The 21,824-nt window shown below is 42.8% G+C and overlaps 1 protein-coding gene across 1 annotated transcript in view; it reads right to left on the reverse strand.

Moving 5' to 3' along the window:
- Window positions 1-21,824, reverse strand: part of LOC307133979 (RNA-binding motif, single-stranded-interacting protein 3-like) — a 69,304-nt gene that overhangs the window by 37,599 nt on the left and 9,881 nt on the right. The window contains exon 4 of the mRNA XM_079829391.1: window positions 9,234-9,325. Coding sequence (XP_079685517.1) covers window positions 9,234-9,325 — 92 coding nt within the window. The remainder of the gene's footprint in view (window positions 1-9,233; window positions 9,326-21,824) is intronic.

Below are 21,824 nucleotides of genomic sequence, written 5' to 3' on the forward strand. Positions count from 1 at the left end.
ATTAAAAGAGTTTTTGAACTTTAATGCCACTAATGCTGATTATTCATTGATTCATTTGAATTGAAATATTTAAAATGCTTTTCACAGCAAAAATTATGTGTGCGATTAATTTAGATTAATTATTAACAGAGTATGTAATTAATTAGATTACAATTTTTAATCGATTGACGGCCCTAGTTATAACTGAATTCATTTAAGGACAGACACATTTTTTTTTCATTAAACCACTGTTGAATAAAAATTAATAAAAAGCAATTTTGTAAAACTGCTGTACCGAATCCGCACCGAACCGTGACTTCAAGTTTTGTGTACCGTTACACCCCTAATATATATATATATATATATATATACAGGTGCTGTCATATACACCCCTACTAATGATGCACTCGTTTTTGGTCAAAGCATGGTGACATAAACATTACATATACATAAATATTTGTATTATCAGATTTAAAGGTGAACTATGTAGGATTTTTGCAGTAAAACATCCAGAAATCACTAGGCCAGTGTTATATATTTTGTTCAGTTGAGTACTTAGAATATCCCAAATGTTTTCAACAATTTGTAAATCGTGAGAAAATTGCTATTTTAACCAAGGAGCCGGGACGTGTGAGCTATGCGTTTGAGGGAGTCGCCTGTCGATTGCGTCATATCTGCGTCACCCTCGGTCTCCGGTTTTATTCAGTGAAACACTTTACTCTCCCTGCATTGTGAACAAGTGTCATAGCAGCCGCCGAGCGAACGTCATAACTTCCTTTTCAACACACTCAGATATATTTAATACGATAAACAGAGCTGCGTTACCTCACATCAGCACTGGAGAAGAGGAAGTGCCGCCGGCAACTGTGTCATAATAAAAGTCCCGCCAGCGACTATGCCATAATAACAGTCCCGCTCTTCAATCGCTCCTGCGGCCTTGCTCAGCTCCACAACACTCGGTCCTGCTCTGCTTCATACTACAGTAATGTTAATAATCGCATCCATGAACATGATTTCTGCCCGAGTCCTATCCTGACTGTTTTCCACCGGCTGTGAGGTGAAGACCACATGTCCCGAGATTCTGCGCTCAAACGTGGCGTCATCAAACTACGCCTTTGTTTTGAACAGGCGACCTCTAGTGGACGAAAAAGTTACATAGTGTAGCTTTAAGAGACATGTGGATTCTATTTTATGTGAAACAGAGAAGTCACCATTAGCGTGATCAGTGAAGTTTATACAACTTGTCTTTTCATATTTTATTTCAGATAAAGTTTGTTTTATTTCAAGTAACAAACCATCGCTGTGTCCAAATATGCCTACTTCCATACTATATAGTATGGAAACAACTAGTGAGCCGAGTAGTGTACGACTTCATAGGCAAAAAGTACTCGGATGACCAACTATCCCATGATGCCACGGGAGAATGGCACCGACGGCGTAGGTCACATGACCATGACAAAATGGCGGATGTAGTACACATACTACACACTTTCATACTATATAGAGCGTACTTTTTAACGGTTGCGAAGTTTCAAATCAAATTTAGCAGCTAATATACAGCATCTTTTCGAGCCGGGTATAACTCCGCCCACTCATCCCCTAAACAAGTGTGTGTGTGTTTATGAATACAATTATAATATATGTTTGTGTGCATCCTCTAGAGGTTTGTTCAGTACATGTGAACAACAGGCAGAATACATTTGCTCTAAAAAACAAGTTCATTATCATAAACATCAATATGCAAATATAACCCACATAAAAAAATACCATAGTACACACACATGTATGCTGATGGTTCAGTAGCTCACGCCACTTCCTAATTGTTTCCAGTGTGCTTGATGATGCATAATTCACACAAAGCATCATGGGAAAAGTGTGGATACAAATTCCTAAGGAAAACACGCCTAATGAGCAGCGGATCTTCCTGCCATTTCAGGTGAGAGAGGAAATTTACACTTGATTAGCATCTCATTATCATATGATTAGTGAACCGACAAAACTGAAATATCATTATTCAAGCTGACATGAGAGCAATACCGACTCGTGAACGAATTGTGAACGATGCATCAGAGCAAGCCAATCTAAGAATTAAAAAGAAATGATATTTTATCAAAATTAATAACTTTCTCCACCTCTGCGTTTCCACTGATGCCATCTGGCTCAGTTCTGGAAGAGACGGTACGTTTTGAAGGGCAACGACAGGGAGTTGTGGGTAGCAGAGGAGAGAGATGCATTATGGGATTGGGTTCCCCTGCCTCGCTGATCTAATTACAGCTCAATCACAGTTTGAGGTCAGAAACACTCTCTCAGAATCGTCTCACACGCAATACAGGGTTTGTGCAGAGCTTTTTAAATCAAATCTACATTTACATTTCGTCAAAACAAAAGCAATTCTTCAAAGAGCCAGCAATTTCCGTAATGTACAGCGCAGAGGTTTATTTGACAGCTAGGTTAGGAAGCCAGCTAGAGACGAGGAGAAATGCAGACTGCTATTTTCTTGCTTAAAAATAAAAATAATAATAATAAATAAAGCTGCAAGCAGTAATTATCGGGGCCAAGCACAACAGAAGCAAACAAGGAGGCAGCAGACCAACTGCACAAATGAGTTTGGAAACAATTTGAATCAAAAACCCATAAATATATTGAGTTTTATAGAGCCAAGTTCAAGTTTTGTTTAATTATAGTGCCACCAAATGGCACAGTCCCTCCAGTTTTTGTGTCCTCAGAGTGCGCCCATACATAAGGGTCTCAAATATGGTGAAAATATCTCATTTCGTTTAGGAGTTATAGACATTTGTATTTATGAGCACATAAAAAATGACCCACACCGACTTTGATTGCATTTTTTTGCCACTTACTCTCAAAACTTTGAAGATATTTGCGAAAGTTGTTTAAAACGCCAAATCACAACGTTGCACAAACTATGAGGTGAAACCTAGCATGTTTGGTATCATTGGGCTCGGGATCTAGGGATATGACTCCCGTGAAAATAAGCATGTGAATATTTGGTTTTACTAGGGCTGCCACTAACGACTATTTTTATGTCGATTAATCTATCGACTAATTTATCACAATCATTTTTACTTAAAAACATTTAATTTTACTTGCATCGTTGGCCTTCAGTAGTGTACTATAAAGAATAAATGTAAACAAGCCCTTGACAAAATGTAAAACTAAAAGAGTAAAAATGTGAAAAGGTACAAATTTGTAAACCAACCGATGATCCATACAGAGTTTCGCAACACTACACACTAATGTGTTCATGAAATACAGCATTTTACTACAAAATTCAAAATGGCTGACGCCCAAAATGGCCGATACAGAAAAATCAGATATCATTCGACATCTAACAAGACCATTGTTATGATTTTTGGGGGAACCGTTCAAAAGTTATAAGCAAACGCAGCATGTCGCCTCAGGTCATGCTTGTGATGATATGTAGCCTACAGTTTGGTCAGAATATAACGCGTTGCGGAGATGCAAAAATAGACATAAGGTTGTAAGCGCTATGTAAAATTAGTTTGCGCAGTTGGATGAATCGACCTCAATAACATAACTTTCTGTCCATAAAAAAAGCTATTTTGTTTCTAGCCCTTATGGTTCAAAAGTTATTAGCGCAAACGTAAGTGCAACTTTGGACAGGTGGTGGCGCTAGAGGGATTGAGTTAGAGACTCCAAAATTTGATATAATGACAGTTCAGACTGTCCTCTATCAGTGTGCCAAATTTCACAACTTTCCAGCAAGAGTTTCTATGGGCGGCGATAGACTCAATCGTGGAAGACGAAGAAAAAGAAGAAGAAGAACGCCAACAAAATTCTTGAAAAGTCAATAACATGCCCTTTTTTCCTAAAACATTGCACAAATAAAATTACTGTATGTCCCAACAGAACAAAACCTATAAATAAATCATGTATTGTAGATTATGTTACTTTATTAATCATTCAACCAAAAAAAAAAAAAAATATTTGAATAAATCATGTTTGTGTACTAATAAACTAATTAGAGGTTGACTGATAAATTCAGATTTTGTGCATCACATAAGACCTTTCATTATAAACGAGACAGGACTCTTATTTTGAAATGTCTATGCGTTACTACTTTCAGCTGCTCATTCAAACAGATGAGGGAGAGAAAATGTGCTTCTTACATCCATCTACATCATATTACAATATGAACACTATAATGTAAACATGGTCATAATTCATCAACAATAAATCATAAGCAATCGCTGGGCATAATGTGGGGTATTCATTGAGCTGCTGAACCCGCAAACCTATAGAAAGCATATTTACTTTGAAATATACATTTATTTCCTTAGACTTCTGAAGTATATAGTAATAATTTCCAGTTTGTCCATCCCCAATTTTGAGATTTGAGACTTGTAATATGTCGTTTAAATTCATATTTATTTTATGACCTTAATCAAACTGAACAAGTTTTTAGGAGCTGCAGGGACTGTGTGACCTGTCACATACATTACAAACTAAAGCTCTCTGCATCTGATGAGAAGCTCGAGTCCTGACAGTAAAGAGACACTGTGAGAAAACGAGAGATTAGTTTAGAGACGCATCACCTGACTCTGTGTGTGTGTGTGTGTGTGTGTGTGTGTGTGTCTGAGAAACAGAGCAGAGAATCTGTTAGACCAGCTAATTAACACCCGACGCGACTGTCAAACAGTAACGAGAGAGTGAGAGAGAGAGAGAGAGAGAGAGAGAGAGAGAGAGAGAGAGAGAGGAGAGAGAGAGAGAGAGAGAGAGAGAGAGAGAGAGAGAGAGAGAGAGAGAGAGAGAGAGAGAGAGAGAGAGAGAGAGAGAGAGAGAGAGAGAGAGAGAGAGAGAGAGAGAGAGAGAGAGAGAGAGAGAGAGAGAGAGGAGAGAGAGAGAGAGGAGAGAGAGAGGAAGTGCAGATTTGATTAAACTCACAAAGGAGGAGAGACAGAAAGCATTTCCCATGAATATAAAAGTCACCATGAAACCAAAATGGGCGATTTTTTTCTTATGCGTTTATTCTAAATGATTTATCTGTGTTATTGTGTTAATAATCTTGAATTAGAATAACTTAATCTCTTCTCTGATGACGAGGGCGGGGCAACCTGTCACTCACATGAGATCCACCAATAGCAAACCACCACCATCCAATCAATTCCCCACAGACACACTCAAGCCCCGCCTACATTTGTTCTTGTTTGAGAAGCATTTCCCTCAGATATACGGCACAATAGAGAAGAAAAGACTAGCAAAGACTAGCTGACTTTAAGCATTCGAGAGACAAAACTAGTAGAAAACATACGAGTTCACTGAACACACACAGCTCCACCTCCATCATCAAGTTTGCTGATGATACTGTTGTCCTGGGTCTCATCTCCAACAACAATGAGACGGCATACTTGGACGAAGTGGAGCAACTGACATCATGGTGCCAGGACAACTGTCTCTCTCTGAATGTTAACAAGACCAAAGAACTGATTGTGGACTTCAGGAAGAGACAGCATCGGTCATACTCCCCTCTCATGATCAGCGGGACACCGGTAGAGAGAGTGAGCAGCTTCAAATACCTGGGTGTGAACATCTCCGAGGATCTGACCTGGACTACACACATCCAGACACAGGTGAAAAAAGCCAGGCAAAGACTGTACCACCTGCGCCAGCTGAGGAAATTCAGGGTTTCACCAGCCATCCTGAAAACTTTCTATCGAGGGGCGATAGAAAGTGTCCTGACTCAGTGCATCACAGCGTGGTACGGGAACAGCACCAGTCACGATGGCAAAGCCCTGCAAAGAGTGGTGCGCTTATCCGAGCGCATCTCAGGCTCAGCTCTCCCGTCTCTGCAGGACATCTACACCAAACGCTGCAGAGGTAGAGCTACTAAAATCATCAGAGACATTAATCACCCTGCAAACTCTCACTTCACCCTGCTGCCATCTGGTAAACGCTTCCGTAGCCTGATGGCAAAGACTGAAAGACTCAGGAGGAGCTTCTTCCCCCAGGCCATCAGACTCCTGAACTCAGTCACGTGACTCACTTCACCCCCGCACACACATAAACATACAGTCTTTTAACATTAACATCCACATACTGCAATTGCACTGCACTTTACGTCCCTATTGTTACTGCGTAACAACCTGTAATAAACCTTGCACATTATACTTCTTTATATATACATATTATATATTTTATGTTAACCACTTATTTTTAAGTCTACAGTTTATCTCACTTATCATATCCACATATTTTTTATATTTTTATTTTTATCTTTATCTTATTTCCTATTTTTATCTTTTACTTGATTTATTTATAATTCTACTTATGTTAATACTTTTTATTCTAATTTTATTCTATTTCTATTTAATTTCTTGTAACTGTTATTTGCACTGTCCATGGAGCGGACCTGTTTACATTTCACTGCCAGTTGTATATTGTGTATATAACTGTGTATGTGACAAATAAAACTCTTGAATCTTGAATCTTGAACAACATTATGATGAAAACAAATCAAATATTAAAAAACGTATTTTTATCTAGTAGCCAAAGCAAAATTTCTCATTTTCTATCAGCTTAACGTGTAATAAAATAACTAAAACTGAAAAAAACTATAAACAAATAAAAAATAAGTAATAAAAATGCAAACACAACTATTATTACTAAAATTAAAATTAGAAATATATAAATAAAAACATTCAAAATATTAATAAAAACTATGACAGTATTTCAGTGATACTAAAATAAGTATTTTACACTTACGCGACACCGCGTTCTTTAGGGGTGTAACGATACAACGATACGATGTGTATCCTGATATTTTAAGCCAAAATAAAGAGTATTTTTTTTTCACTTTTTTATTATTATTAAAATATTATTATTATTATTATTAGTGTATTATTATCAGGACACACAAATATTCCCCCATTGCATTATTTTACATCATAATCAACATTATAAATAGTCGTTTAATGTAATAACGTCACTGAAACTACGTAAAATTTCCCCCCGCCTCTCCCGCTATTAATGCACTATACATATAATAATAAACCATCTAAAAGGCTTTGAATAATCACACTATTAAAACTAAATGTGATTTAAATAATGTTTGCGCTTCAGATGATCAATGCAATCCCTCACAGCTCTAATTTCAAGTCTCAAAATGGCCTCTCAAACTGTAAATGTTTAGCACATCCAAGAATTTTAACTCTTCATTTACTCACTCTTGTGTTGTTTTCGCGCGTCACGCAATCATTTGAACGTCCGTGTTTACTACAGTATGCGCGTCGTGTTAAATATGTCCATCATATAAAGCCATCGTGTCTCTTCAGAAGACTTGGGTTGGGATTAGATACTCGATTAGTTCTTTTACGATGGCTTTGTGACATTTATTGGATCTTTTAAGTTTGAGAGGAATGGACTTTAAATGGAGGGACAGAAAGCCCTCAGGTTTCATAAAGAATATCTTCATTTGTGTTTGGAAGTTAAATGAAAAGCGACATGATGGTTTACATTTGTGGTATATTTGTATATTTGTATATTTGTGTTTGGGTGGATTATAAACAGGCCGACTACAGCAAGAGCCTTGGATAAAACAGCTCTATATCGCCAATCATATCGTTTCCATCAACGATACATAACGTCACATTTTTATTTCGCGATATGTCGCAGTGTTAATTTTGACAGCATATTTTGATTTAGTTTTAGTCATAGTCTTTTGACTAAAACGCCATTTAGTTTTAGTCATATTTTAGTCACCTGAATTGTTTTTAGTTTTAGTCAAGTTTTAAATATCATAAGATTTTAGTTGACTAAATCTACAAAATCTAATGAGTTTAGTTCAATTGTAATACATTAAGCATTTAAGTATTACATAACCGACTGTCACTTGAACTGACATTTTGACATCATTTTGTTTTTGACATTAAAAATACACGAAAGAGCTCAATTCACTTTTTTGTTTGTTTTTAAAAACATCCATATAGTTTTTATAACTTTGTATTTCTGTTTTAGTTAGTATATCATGTTAAGCTAAAGCTTCAAATAAGTTTGTTTATTTATTTTTTTTAAATTCAGTTAACATTTATTTAATTTCAAGTAACGAAGATTTTTTTTAATGGTTTTAGTGAACTATTATAACCCTAATACTTTATTTAATATGTGTCAAATACTGGTCTTTCCTCCTGACTATGAATTAAATGGGAATGAAATTAAAAACAGTTTATTGTGTAAGCAAAAACGAATATATAATGCGTGACTTTTAATTATAAACCAGCTGGAAATACACCGGGACTCTTATTTTGAAATGTGCTTTACTATTGCAGTTGCAGGAGCTCATTCAAGTTCAGGAGATAAAATATGCATTGTTACAACCGTCTAAAACACATTACTATATAAATATCGTAAAGTAAACATTGTCATTATTCATCAGCATTAGTTCATAAACAATTGCCTGGCATAAATGTGTGTTATTGATTGATTGTGAGCCGCTCTGGAGGATCTCTTCTCTAATCGACCCTCACTAACATTTTCGGCTCGTTTTTATTTGTTGACGAAAATGACAGTTGATTTTCCTCATAGTTTTTGTCATCCAACACTAGTTTTTATTTAATTATCGTCTCGTTTTCATCATTGAAAAAAGGTTGTTGATGAAAATTGTGACGAAAATTATTCGTCAACGAAATTAACACTGATATGTCGTTTACCAATATAATAGGGCTGTCAAAAGATTAATCGCGATTAATCGCATCCAAAATAAAAGTTTGTGTTTACATAATATATGTGTGTGTACTCTGTTAATTATTATTTATATATAAATACACACACATTCATGTATATATTTAAGAAATATTTGCATGTATATACTGTATATACATTTATATAATCTATAATATATATAATGTTTTATATATAAAAATAATATTTTTTTCTTAAATATATACATGCTTGTGTGTGTATTTATATATAAATAATAATTAACAGAGTACACACACATATATTATGTAAACACAAACTTTTATTTTGGATGCGATTAATCGCGATTAATCTTTTGACAGCCCTACAATATATCATTACACCCTTAGCGTTCATGTTATACTATATATAAAATAAAAAGTATACCATTATACTAATCATGAATATATAGTTGACTCATTCCCTGGGAATCGAACCCGTGACCTTGGTGTTGCTGCATGACAAATGTCTTCATCCAAACACAATGTCTGTTTGAATGAGCAGAAGACGAACAGGATGATGAAGGGATGAAGATGTCTTACCTTTGCCATCTGCGCCTGCACACCGCTGGCCTTCAGAGACAGAACGGCCTTCTGCGCCGCCGCCGGACAGTCGAAGTCCACGAAACCATAACCTACAGACACAGCAGAACCATAATGAGAGGCCTGCACTTCAAAAACAGAGCCACATTCACTGCCATTATAAAGCTGGGAAGAGCCAGGATGTTTTTAATATAACTCTGATTGTGTTCGTCTGAACGAAGAATGTCATACACACCTAGGATGAGTTGAGGGAGAGTAGATCATGGGGTTATTTTTGGGTGAACTATCCCTTTAAGAAGCTGTAACTAAGTTTGTTGTTATGGGAAGAAGGAGGCGGGAACCGGCGAACGTTTAAATACTTAAAGGGTTAGTTCACCCAAAAATGAAAATTCTGTCATTAATTGCTCACCCTCATGTCGTTGGACACCCGTCAGACCTCCGTTCATCTTCAGACACAAATGAAGATATTTTAGTGTAAATCTGATGCTCTGAAAGGCCTCCATTGGCTCAATGGCACGGTTCACTCTCAAGACCCTTAAAAGACACTAAAGACGTCGATACAAAGTCCATCTCACTACAGTGGTTCTACAATAACTTTATGAATCGGCGAGAATAGTTTTTGTGCGCAAAAAAACCCTGAATAACGACTTATATTGTGATGACCAATTTCAAAACAAGGCATCATGAAGCTTCGAAGCGTTATGAATCAGTGAGTCGATTCATGATTCGGATCGTGTGTCAAACTGCTGAAATCATGTGACTTTGGCGATTCAAACCGCTGAATCGACTCACTGATTCATAACGCTTCGAAGCTTCATGATGCCTTGTTTTGAAATTGGTCATCACAATATAAGTCGTTATTTAGTTTTTTTTTGCGCACAAAAACTATTCTCGTCGCTTTATAAAGTTATTGTAGAACCACTGTAGTGAGATGGACTTTGTAACGACGTCTTTAGTGTCTTTTAAGGGTCTTGAGAGTGTAAAGTGCCATTGAGCCAATGGAGGCCTTTCAGAGCATCAGATTTACACTAAAATATCTTCATTTGTGTCTGAAGATGAACGGAGGTCTGACGGGTGTCGAACGACATGAGGGTGAGGAATTAATGACAGAATTTTCATTTTTGGGTGAACTAACCCTTTCAGCGAACTAAGCGGCTGCTTAGGGCCCCTTGGCCACCAGGGGCCCCCAAGAGCACATTAAATGACTTTTTTTGCTGTATGTTATTTTATGATGATTGAAATCATGAAATGGCCTTAAAGAATTACTAAATAAACAGCAAAATGTTAGGTTTTCTACTATATTATGCACGGATTGATTCTGACAGCGCTGCAAAAGCTCGCGGTGCCATCGGCCGGACACTATTCGCTTGTTAATAGCCAGGGTTCACAGTCCAAAGTGCGAGAAAAAAATCGGTGCCAAAACTTTTAAAATTTTATTTCCGCCAAAATAAAAGCTCTATTTATTGTTTGAAAGAAATCAACATTTCTTGTTTTAAAAAAAGTTTCTTCTGCTCACCAAGGATGCATTTATTTAATCAAAAATACAGTAAATTCAGTAATATTTTGAAATATTATTATAATGTAAAACAGCTGTTTTCTATGTGAATATATAGTCAAATTGAATTTATTCCTGTGATCAAAGCTGAATTTATCATCATTACTCCAGTCTACAGTGTCACATGATCCTTCAGAAATCATTCTAATATGAGGATTTGATGCTTAACAAACATTTATGATTATCAGTGTTGAAAACAGTTGTGTACAAGGATTTTTTGAAAGCTTTCTATTTCAGAGAAATGCTGTTCTTTTTAACCTTCTATTCATTCTAGGATGAAAGTAACAATGTTGCGCTGTTGACTCTTGCGCAGCCTCTCGAGGAGAAATCAATGTTACTGAATGATTCAGTGTTTGAATGAATCGTTTGTATCAAAGATTCAATGACCTGTTCATAAACGACTGCCTCATTCTTGAATGAATCAGCCGTTTGAACGAATCGACTCAATGACTCACTCATTAAAACGGTCACCTGCTGCCCCCTACTGGCGGTTTACTTCCATGTTTAAACATTCATGTATTTTTTTTACATTTTTTAATGCAGTTGTAATTTTTCAGTGTAAATTATTTCATTTTATTGGTAACAGCCCTACAGTGTCTTATTATTCTAATTTAATTTATAGATCAAATTTAAGAATATAAACTGAAAGCTGAAGCACAGCCTATATTTAATAAGATTAGGGGAAAAAATGCCCTTTATAGAAGGTCAAAATATCAAAGACATGCAGATTTAAATATGTCAAAGCTGATTGAACACTGTTGAGAATATTTCTTCAGAATAAATTATATTTACAACAACACACACAAAAAAATCCGGACAGGCTTAACCCTTAATCGTCCCTCAAGTAGGGTTTACGTTTGAGTCCCTTGGGGTCAGTAGACCACAAACTTTTACAGAGCGATTGCATAAGGAAATATAATTTTTTTACATGGAAAACTATATATAATTTTTTTTATTTACTTCTCAACTATACATTTATGCTGTGTTTTTGTGGGTATTTGGTAGTTTTTTACCTATTTACTGCACAAGTACTTAACTATGTCATAAATTGGCAAATTAAAAAAAAAATATGAAAAAATATAATGATAATAATGATCTTAAATAAATATAAATAGTTTTTGGACATTGCTCTATGTGTTAGGGATAGAATACCGCCATCTGTAGGTTTGTGGAAAAACTTTAGGAATTATAGTTAAAGAGAGAAAGAGAGTGCAATGACCACATTATCCACTAGAGCTCCAGAGGGAAGTTATGCAGAAGTTAAGCTGCCTTTCATCTTTCTTTTATTTGCCCTTTTCCCTCTCTTTCTCATGATTGTTCCATGTTGCATTTGTGCTCTAGTATTTGTCCTTCATTTATGTATGCAATTTTTTCAGATTTATGCCAGTATTGTTGATTTTATTTGCCAGTTTCTATAAAAATGCTCTCTGTTGCAGTCACACACATGTGTGTGTTTGTGTGTGTGTGTGTGTGTGTGTATGAGACAGAACGTTTGTTCCACTTTGTGTTTATGCTCTAGGACCAGATCTTGATATAAATGTAGACATTTTCAGATTAATACTGGATTTAGTTGATTTTTTTTACAAAGTGAAAAAAAAAGCATTTTTTACATTTTCCCATTCATTGCCAAAATCCAAAGAAAATGCTCTAGACACCTGTGTGTGTGTGTGTGTGTGTGTGTGTGTGTGTGTGTGTGTGTGTGTGTGTGTGTGTGTGTGTGTGTGTGTGTGTGTGTGTGAGTGAACATGCTTGTTCCATATTGCATTTGTGCTCTAGTATTAGTACTTCATTTATGTATGAAAATCTTTCAGATTTATGCCAGTTTTGTTTATTTTATTTGCCAATTTTAATAAAAAATACTCTCTGTTGCAGTCACACACATGTGTGTGTTTGTGTGTGTGTGTGTGTGTGTGTGTGTGTGTGTGTGTGTACGTATGTGTGTATGAGATAGAAAGTTTGTTCTACTTTGTGTTTATGCTCTAGGACCAGAACTTGATATAAATGTGGAAATTTTCAGATTTATACTGGATTTAGTTAATTTTTTTTGACAAAAAAAGGGAAAAAAAATTATTTTTTACACTTTCCCATTCATTTTCAATGTGGGGGTCAATATGACCCCGAGGGACTTAAACAGTAAAAAAAAATTTACACACCTTTAGAACAACAAAATCAAGCCCAGATTTTTTGTGCATGTTTAGATAGATTATTTAGGAAAAGTCACAGAGTCTCATGGCCCTGAGATGAAGGGAACGTCTCGGTTACGTATGTAACCCTCGTTCCCTGAGGAGGGAACGGAGACGTACGTTAGTGACTAACGAATGGGGGTTTCGCTTAGAAGCCAATCATCTTCTTCGTATTCAACAGCGCCCAATGGCAGTGCCAATGCCATGGGCATGCGGAATTTACATGCGTAACTCCGCCCCACCTCGTGGGTATATCAGGAAGTACGCTGGCAACATCGCATTATGTTACTGCTGCAGGAGCCAAGACTGAACTCCGCGTTCCAGGCAGCACAGCTGACGTGGCTAAGGAAACGTACGTCTCCGTTTCCTCCTCAGGGAATGAGGGTTACATACGTAACCGAGACGTTCCCTTTTGTTCAGTCACTACGACGTACGTTAGTGACTAACGAATGGGGGATCCTATTCAACAACGCCACTCAACTGTCATCCAGTGCCCTGCGTAAGTGTGAGACCTGCCACTTAAGGCCGTAGGACTCCCACTTATCACAGGAATACCAAGGTACACTGGGAAGCATATCCCAGTGAGGGAATGCCAAGATGCCTACCGTAGGGAGGACTTAGAGAATACACATATGACCCGCTGAGGGTTGCATATGGAAGATCTCTAGGGTACCAGCCGAAGGTGGATTTTTAACCCTAGGGGTGGCAGGGACTTGCCAAGGGAAAGACACCTGCTCAGTGAGGAGGCTTACGGTGGGAATACTCGTGTGGGGGTCGCCGGAGGGGAACCATGCACACGGGGCACCTGGCCGGACATGAGGGTCTGGGCTCGAAAGGGCAGACTGAACTGATGTCGGCGTAAGCAGTGCTGGAGGAGCTCAGGGCTCTCGGGGAGCTCACCTGAGGAAAATATCGCACGTATCCAGTCCTGGGAGTGGAATGGCGAGCAAGCGAAGACACCTGAGCCTGGCCCATTACCGGCCACCCGTAGGGGCGAGTACATAGTCGGACACTGGCTCCACTCGGAGATTGTAGAATCTGGCGAATGTATTGGGTGTCGCCCAGCCTGCAGCTCTGCAGATGTCTGTTAGCGAGGCGCCATGCGCTAGAGCCCAAGAGGAGGCCACACTCCGGGTGGAGTGTGCCCTCACACCAAGGGGACATGGTCGGCCTTGCTGCTGGTATGCCAAAACAATGGTGTCCACTATCCAGTGAGACAACCTCTGCTTTGAGAGAGCGCTTCCCTTCCGCTCTCCACCATAACAGACAAAGAGCTGGTCTGAGGTCCTGAAACACTGCGTCATGTCTACGTAGGCGCGGAGAGCGCGTACTGGACAGAGCAATGCCATGGCTGGGTCTGCCTCCTCCAAAGGCAGCGCTTGCAGGTTCACCACCTGATCTCGGAACGGAGTGGTAGGAACCTTGGGCACATATCCGGGCCGGGGTCTCAGGATCACGTGAGAGTTAGCCGGCCCGAACTCAAGGCACGCTTCGTCAACCGAAAATGCTTGCAGGTCCCCGACCCTCTTAAGCGAGGCCAATGCGGTCAGCAGAGCCGTCTTCATAGACAAGAACTTAATCTCGGCCGACCGCAAAGGCTCAAAGGGAGGCCTCTGCAGAGCACTTAAGACTACTGAGAGGTCCCAAGAGGGAACGAGAGGAGAGCGAGGAGGATTCAGTCTCCTCGCCCCCCTCAGGAACCTGATGATCAGGTCGTGCTGACTTACCTTTTTGTCTCCCAGGAGATCGTGGTAGGCAGATATTGCGGCCACGTACACTTTAAGGGTGGAGGGAGACAGCCTTCGCTCCACCCCCTCCTGGAGAAACGATAGCACGGACCCGATCGGGCATTTCCAGGGGTCTTCTTGGCGGGAAGAGCACCATGTGACGAAGAGGTTCCACTTCAACGCGTAGAGACGTCGTGTAGACTCAGCTCTAGCGGAAGTGATGGTAGCGACCACCGCAGGTGGAAGGCTACTCAAACCTACCGTGTCCCGTCCAGAAGCCACACGTGGAGCTTCCAGAACGCTGGACGCGGGTGCCAAAAGGTGCCCCGTCTCTGAGTAAGGAGGTCCGGTCTCAGAGGAATAGGCCAGGGAGGGGCTGTCGCAAGGAGTAAGAGTTCTGGGAACCAGGTCTGGCCGTGCCAAAGCGGGGCGACCAAGACGACCTGCTCCTTGTCCTCCCTGATCTTGCACAGTACCCGTGCAAGAAGGCTCACTGGGGGAAACGCATACTTGCGTAGCCCTGACGGCCAGCTGTGCGCCAGTGCATCCGTGCCGAGGGTGCCCTCGGTCAGGGAATAATACAGGGAGCAATGGGAAGAGTCCTGGGAGGCAAACAGATCTACCTGTGCGTCGCCGAACCGTTCCCATATCAGCTGGATCGTCTGGGGGTGGAGTCTCCATTCTCCGGGGAGAGGCTGAAACCGTGAGAGCTCGTCGGCTGCACAGTTCAGGTCTCCAGGGATGTGGACAGCACGAAGGGACCTCAGGCGCTTCTGACTCCACAAAACGAGATGGCCGGCGAGTTGAGACATACGGTGGGAGCGTAGACCGCCCTGGTGGTTGATGTACGCTACTACGGCCGTGTTGTCTGTCCTGACTAGCACATGTTGACCCTTCAGCAACGCTCGGAAGCGGTGCAGGGCGAACCGTACAGCCAGTAACTCGAGGCAATTGACATGCAGAAGGCGCTGGGGTCCTGTCCAGGAGCCCGCGGCTGCTTGTCCATTGCACATGGCACCCCAGCCCGTGGATGATGCATCTGTTGTCACAACAACATGCCGGGAAGCTCGTTCTAAGGACACTCCGGTCCGTAGAAACTTGAGGTTCGACCACGGGGTGAGTGTCTGTAAGCAGGCCCGGGTCACTGGGACCCGGAGCGTGCCAGACCGCCATGCCCATCTCGGGACTCGATCGCGTAGCCAGTGCTGAAGCGGTCTCATATGAAGCAATCCGAGCGGCGTTACCGCGGCTGCAGATGCCATATGCCCCAGGAGCCTCTGAAAGTGTTTCAGTGGAACCGCACTCTTGCCCTCGAGTTGTCGAAGGGAAGTCAGCAGAGACTGCGCGCGCTCGCTCGAAAGCTGCGCGCACATGGCGACCGAGTCGATATCCATACCGAGAAAAGAGATCCTCTGCGCGGGGCAAAGTTTGCTCTTCTCCCAGTTGACCCGAAGGCCCAGACGGGCTAGGTGATGGAGCACCAAATCTCTGTGTCCGCAAACCTGCTCTCGAGAGGGACCCAGTATGAGCCAGTCGTCAAGGTAGTTCAGGATGCGGACCCCGTGCTGCCGAAGGGGCTCAAGGGCTGCCTCGGCAATCTTCGTAAAGACGCGAGGGGACAGAGATAGCCCGAATGGTAGAACCGCATACTGATATGCCCGCCCCTCGAAAGCAAACCGTAGGAACGGTCTGTGTCGAGGCAAAATGGAGACATGGAAGTAGGCGTCCTTCAGGTCGATCGCTGCAAACCAATCGTGTGGACGAACGCATTCGAAAAGGCGTTTCGCTGTCAACATCTTGAACGGAAAACGGTGAAGGTAACGGTTCAAGACGCGCAGGTCCAGGATTGGCCGTAGCCCACCGGTCTTTTTGGGTACAATGAAGTACGGGCTGTAAAACCCGCAATTCATCTCGGCTGGAGGGACAGGTTCGATCGCACCCTTCGCCAGTAGGGTGGCAATCTCCGCTCGCATGACGGGGGCGTTGGCCCCGATCATGGTGGAACGGACTCCCCGGAAGCAGGGAGGAACCTGCGCGAACTGAATCGCGTAGCCGCGCCTGACGGTCCGCTCGACCCAGCGGGACAGCCCTGGAAGCTGAAGCCAGACATCCAGAAACTGCACCAGCGGGGTCATACGGTGTACAGACGTACCCGGTGTGGGCTTGCAGCGATGCAGCGTCACCGGCCCGGACATGGGAGGCTGTGGGGCGTCCCGGTGCGGGGGCACGGTTGACAGCTGCGTCCTGACAGAGGAGACCAGGGAAGGACGCACGTTCCACTGGGGTCTGCTCTGCCAGGAGGCTGGCGACAGAGTGGGATGCGAGTGGCGGGACCCGTGGGTGGCGCGCACCGTCATCACCGGACTCTGTGGGCTCAGGGATGGGAGTGTTAATTCTTTCTTTGACCAACATAGGGTGCTGCTGACCCGGGGGCCAGCAGCTGAACAAAGGATTCTCCCCCGGCCCTCCACCGGGGGAAGGAGTGGTCCTGCTACCATCTCCTCGAAAGAATTTCCCATCCCTGAGCCGTCCGTCTCAGGAGCGCCGCTTGGCCTGGCGTTTAGCGGGGCGCGGGGCGGCCTGAGGGGACTTGGACGCCTTCCTACGGCTTCCTCCGCGACCCGGCCCGGGTGAAGGCTGCTGCTTGGACCGGGTGGGAGGGGCGGGAGCCTTAGGAGGGCGTCCTCGGCGTGGAGCAGACTGAGGCGACTGTGCCGGCGGCTGGGTGGAGGCAGCAGCTGGCCGCCGGGGCAGTACATGTTTGATTGCCTCAGTCTGCTTCTGGGCGATTGAGAACTGTTGGGCGAAGTCCTCAACCGCCCCGCCGAAGAGGCCGGCCTGGGATATGGGGGCATCGTGGAACCGGGTCCGCTCGGTGTCCCGCATATCGGCCAGGTTCAGCCACAGGTGACGCTCCTGGACCACATTTGTGGACATCACTTGACCCAGGGAGCGTGCGGTCACCTTCGTCGCCCGGAGAGCGAGGTCGGTGGCGGCACGCAGCTCATTTAAGAGCCCCGGATCAACTCCACCCTCGTGCATGTCCTTGAGGATCCTGGCCTGGTAGACCTGAAGGATCGCCTTGGCATGCAGCGAAGCGGCAGCCTGCCCCGCGGCTCTGTGCGATTTCGACACCAAGGTTGATGTGAACCGACAGGCTTTGGAGGGGTGCTTAGGATCACCACGCCAGGTTGAAGCGCTCTGAGGACACAGTTGCATCGCAACAGAACGTTCAACTGGAGGGATCCCAGTGTACCCTTTAGCTGCCGCCCCATCGAGGACGGAGAAGGCGGAGGAAGCCACCGAACGGTCGCGGGAAGACAACGGGGACTTCCAGGACCGCGTGAGTTCCTCATGCAGCTCGGGAAAGAAAGGTATTGAGGGCAAGGACTGACGGGTGTCAGCGCGAGCCCCCAAAAACCAATCGTCGAGCCTTGAGCGTTCGGGACAGGGTGGAGGGTTCCACTCGATCCCTAAGCTCGCGGCTGCCCGAGACAACATGGCTGTCAGCTCTGGATCTGACTCGGGCAATGCTGGCACGCCCGATCAGATCAGATCAGGTAGGAGTGAAGAGATCCTCTTGGCTCCAAAGCAAAAACATAATGCGATGTTGCCAGCGTACTTCCTGATATACCCACGAGGTGGGGCGGAGTTACGCATGCAAATTCCGCAAGCCCATGGCATTGGCACTGCCATTGGGCGCTGTTGAATACGAAGAAGATGATTGGCTTCTAAGCGAAACCCCCATTCGTTAGTCACTAACGTACGTCGTAGTGACTGAACGAAAGGGAACACTTTTTAAAAATGGAGGAAAAGTCCAGTGGGGTCAGCTGGAGCCCAAGGGACGATTAAGGTTTAATGTCGAGGAGAAAAAAAAGAGTGGCTGGTAAAAAGTCACAGTGGCTGGTGGTCAAAAAAGTTAATTTCAGGCCCTGCTGGCGCTCATTATCTAAAATGAGGAAAATCTTACATTTAGGAAGAATTTGAATGTAAAGAATGTTTCCTGAATCCGTCCCGGACGCTTGAGCGGATCATGTCTAAAAGCTCTGCGTTCAGGAAAACCAAAACCCCTGAAGACCCTCAGGAATCTCCTCGCGTTAAACCCTTCGCCCGCTCGTCTCCTTGGCAACAACCCTGCGTTTTCTGCTCCGACCTCACTTTGTGTTCCCGTTTTTCCAGACCTCATCCATCGGCCAGCCGAGAGGAAACCCGCACACCTGATTAATGAGTTATGAGATATTTATGAGCGGCCGCTCTTTCCCACTAACCCTTACTCGTCCTTTATTTTCAGTCACACCTTCGTTTTTCGGGGCTGTATCAGCAGATAAGGGTCACACTGGTGTTAATTAAAATTTCATGGCAGATTAAATGCGTACACACACACACATTTTCTCACATACTCTCTTTCACACATACACACACACACACACACATTCTCTCACATACTCTCACACACACACACTCTCACATACTCTCACTCACACATACACACACACACACACACACACACACGCACACATATTCTCTCACATACTCTCTCACACACACAAACATACTCTCACTCACACATACACACACACACACACACACACACACACACACTCTCACATACTCTCTCACACACACAAACATACTCTCACTCACACATACACACACACACACACACACACACACACACACACACACACATTCTCTCACATACTCTCACTCACACATACACACAAACACACACACACACTCTCTCACATACTCTCATACACACACACACACACACACACACACATATTCTCTCACATACTCTCACTCACACATACACACAAACACACACGCACACACACACATTCTCTCACATACTCTCACTCACACATACATACACACACACACACACACTTTCTCTCACATACTCTCATACACACGCACACACATTCACACACGCACACATTCTCTCACACACTCTAACTCACACATACACACACACACTCTCTCACATACTCTCACTCACACATACACACACACACACACACGCACACACATTCTCTCACATACTTTCACTCACACATACACACACACGCACACACATTCTCTCATATACTCTCACTCACACACACACACACACACACATACACAAATATTCTCACATATTCTCACTCACACATACACACACACACACACACACACACACACATGCACACACACATTCTCTCACATACTCTCTCTCTCACACACACACATTCTCTCACATACTCTCACACACACACACACACACGCACACACACATTCTCTCACATACTCTCTCTCTCTCTCACACACACACACACACACACACACACACACACTCTCACATACTCTCTCTCTCACACACACACACACACACACACACACACACACACACACACACACACACACACACACACACACACACACACACACACACACACACACACACATTCTCTCACATACTCTCTCTCTCACACACACACACACACACACACACACACTCACATACTCTCACTCTCACTCACACACACACACACACTCTCACATACTCTCTCTCTCTCTCACACACACACACACACACACATTCTCTCACATACTCTCTCTCACACACACACACACACACACACATTCTCTCACATACTCTCTCTCTCTCACACACACACACACACACACACACATTCTCTCACATACTCTCTCTCACACACACACACACACACATTCTCTCACATACTCTCTCTCTCTCACACACACACACACACATTCTCTCACATACTCTCTCTCTCTCACACACACACACACACACACACAGTCTCTGGATTATAGCCGTCAGCGGCGGCCCGTTATCCAGGAGAGATGAAGGTTTAATTAGAGAGGAAATAGGTTATAAGACCCTCTTCACACATCAAATCCTCAAATCCTTCCTCACGGACACACTGGGAAATAAACTCACGAGCGGAAAGTTTTAGGAGCTATAGAAGATATTTGATACGCGAAGGCCTGTAAATGATGAAAACGGTCTCTGATTGATAGTTTATCCAGTAAAAGTCTGTGATATTGTTAGTAATATTTCAGCTGGACTGAAGCAGCTTTACTTGATCATCCAACATCATTTATTATTTAGCATGAAATATGATCATCAGGTTTATTAGTTCATCTGTCAATCATCATTGCATTATAAACTACAGATCATAAAACTAAGCATTTAAATATCATCTACTAAGACATACCATTGGGCAGATATTGATATTTATATGTATTTTATGCCAGTGTCTGCTGTCCTGTTATAAAGACCTCATTGATTTACACTACAAGCATCAGATTTTCATATCAATATCAGCATCTGCACCAAATAAACGTCTAACAGCGATTACATCCTTACTCTGATTATTGGAAAGTGTTGTAACGCCTTCCTTCACATGCAGGACAGGAAGGGGCCGTCCCCAAACTGTTCCCACAAAGTTGGGAGCATGAAATTGCCCAAAATGTCTTGGTGACGCATTAAGAGTTCCTTTCACTGGAACTAAGGGGGCAACCCCTGAAAAACAACCCCACACCATAATCCCCCCTCCACCAAACTTTACACTTGGCACAATGCAGTCAGGCAAGTCCCGTTCTCCTGGCAACCGCCAAACCCAGACTCGTCCATGGGATTGTCAGACAGAGAAGCGTGATTGGTCACTCAGAGAACACGTCTCACTGCTCTAGAGTCCAGTGGCGGCGCACTTTACCCCACTGCATCGCACGCTTTGCATTGCACTTGGTGATGTAAGGATTAGATGAGCTGCTCACTCATTTATTTATTCGGGTATAGCTATTTTATGTCATCCGTCTTATTCGTTTTTTTAACAAAAGTTTAATATACGCTCGTTTTTTACTGTACTATTTTATTGTTGTTGTATTTTCATTAAAAATAGGCTAATAACAAACATAAAAATAAACATACCCACTTTTTTGCGCCACTGTGGCCACCGATCACGGTTCTCTCACTAATGTGTGTAGAAGCGTCTGCAGGAGCTTTACACACCTGTGGCCATGAAGGGATTGAACACCTGAACTCTTGGCAATACTTTTGGCAATATAGAGTATTAAAGCTAAAACAACCAGAAAACATCTCTGAACTGCTGACAAC

The sequence above is a fragment of the Gobio gobio genome (genome assembly GCF_949357685.1).
Source record: "Gobio gobio genome assembly, chromosome: 11".
NCBI lineage: Eukaryota > Metazoa > Chordata > Actinopteri > Cypriniformes > Gobionidae > Gobio > Gobio gobio.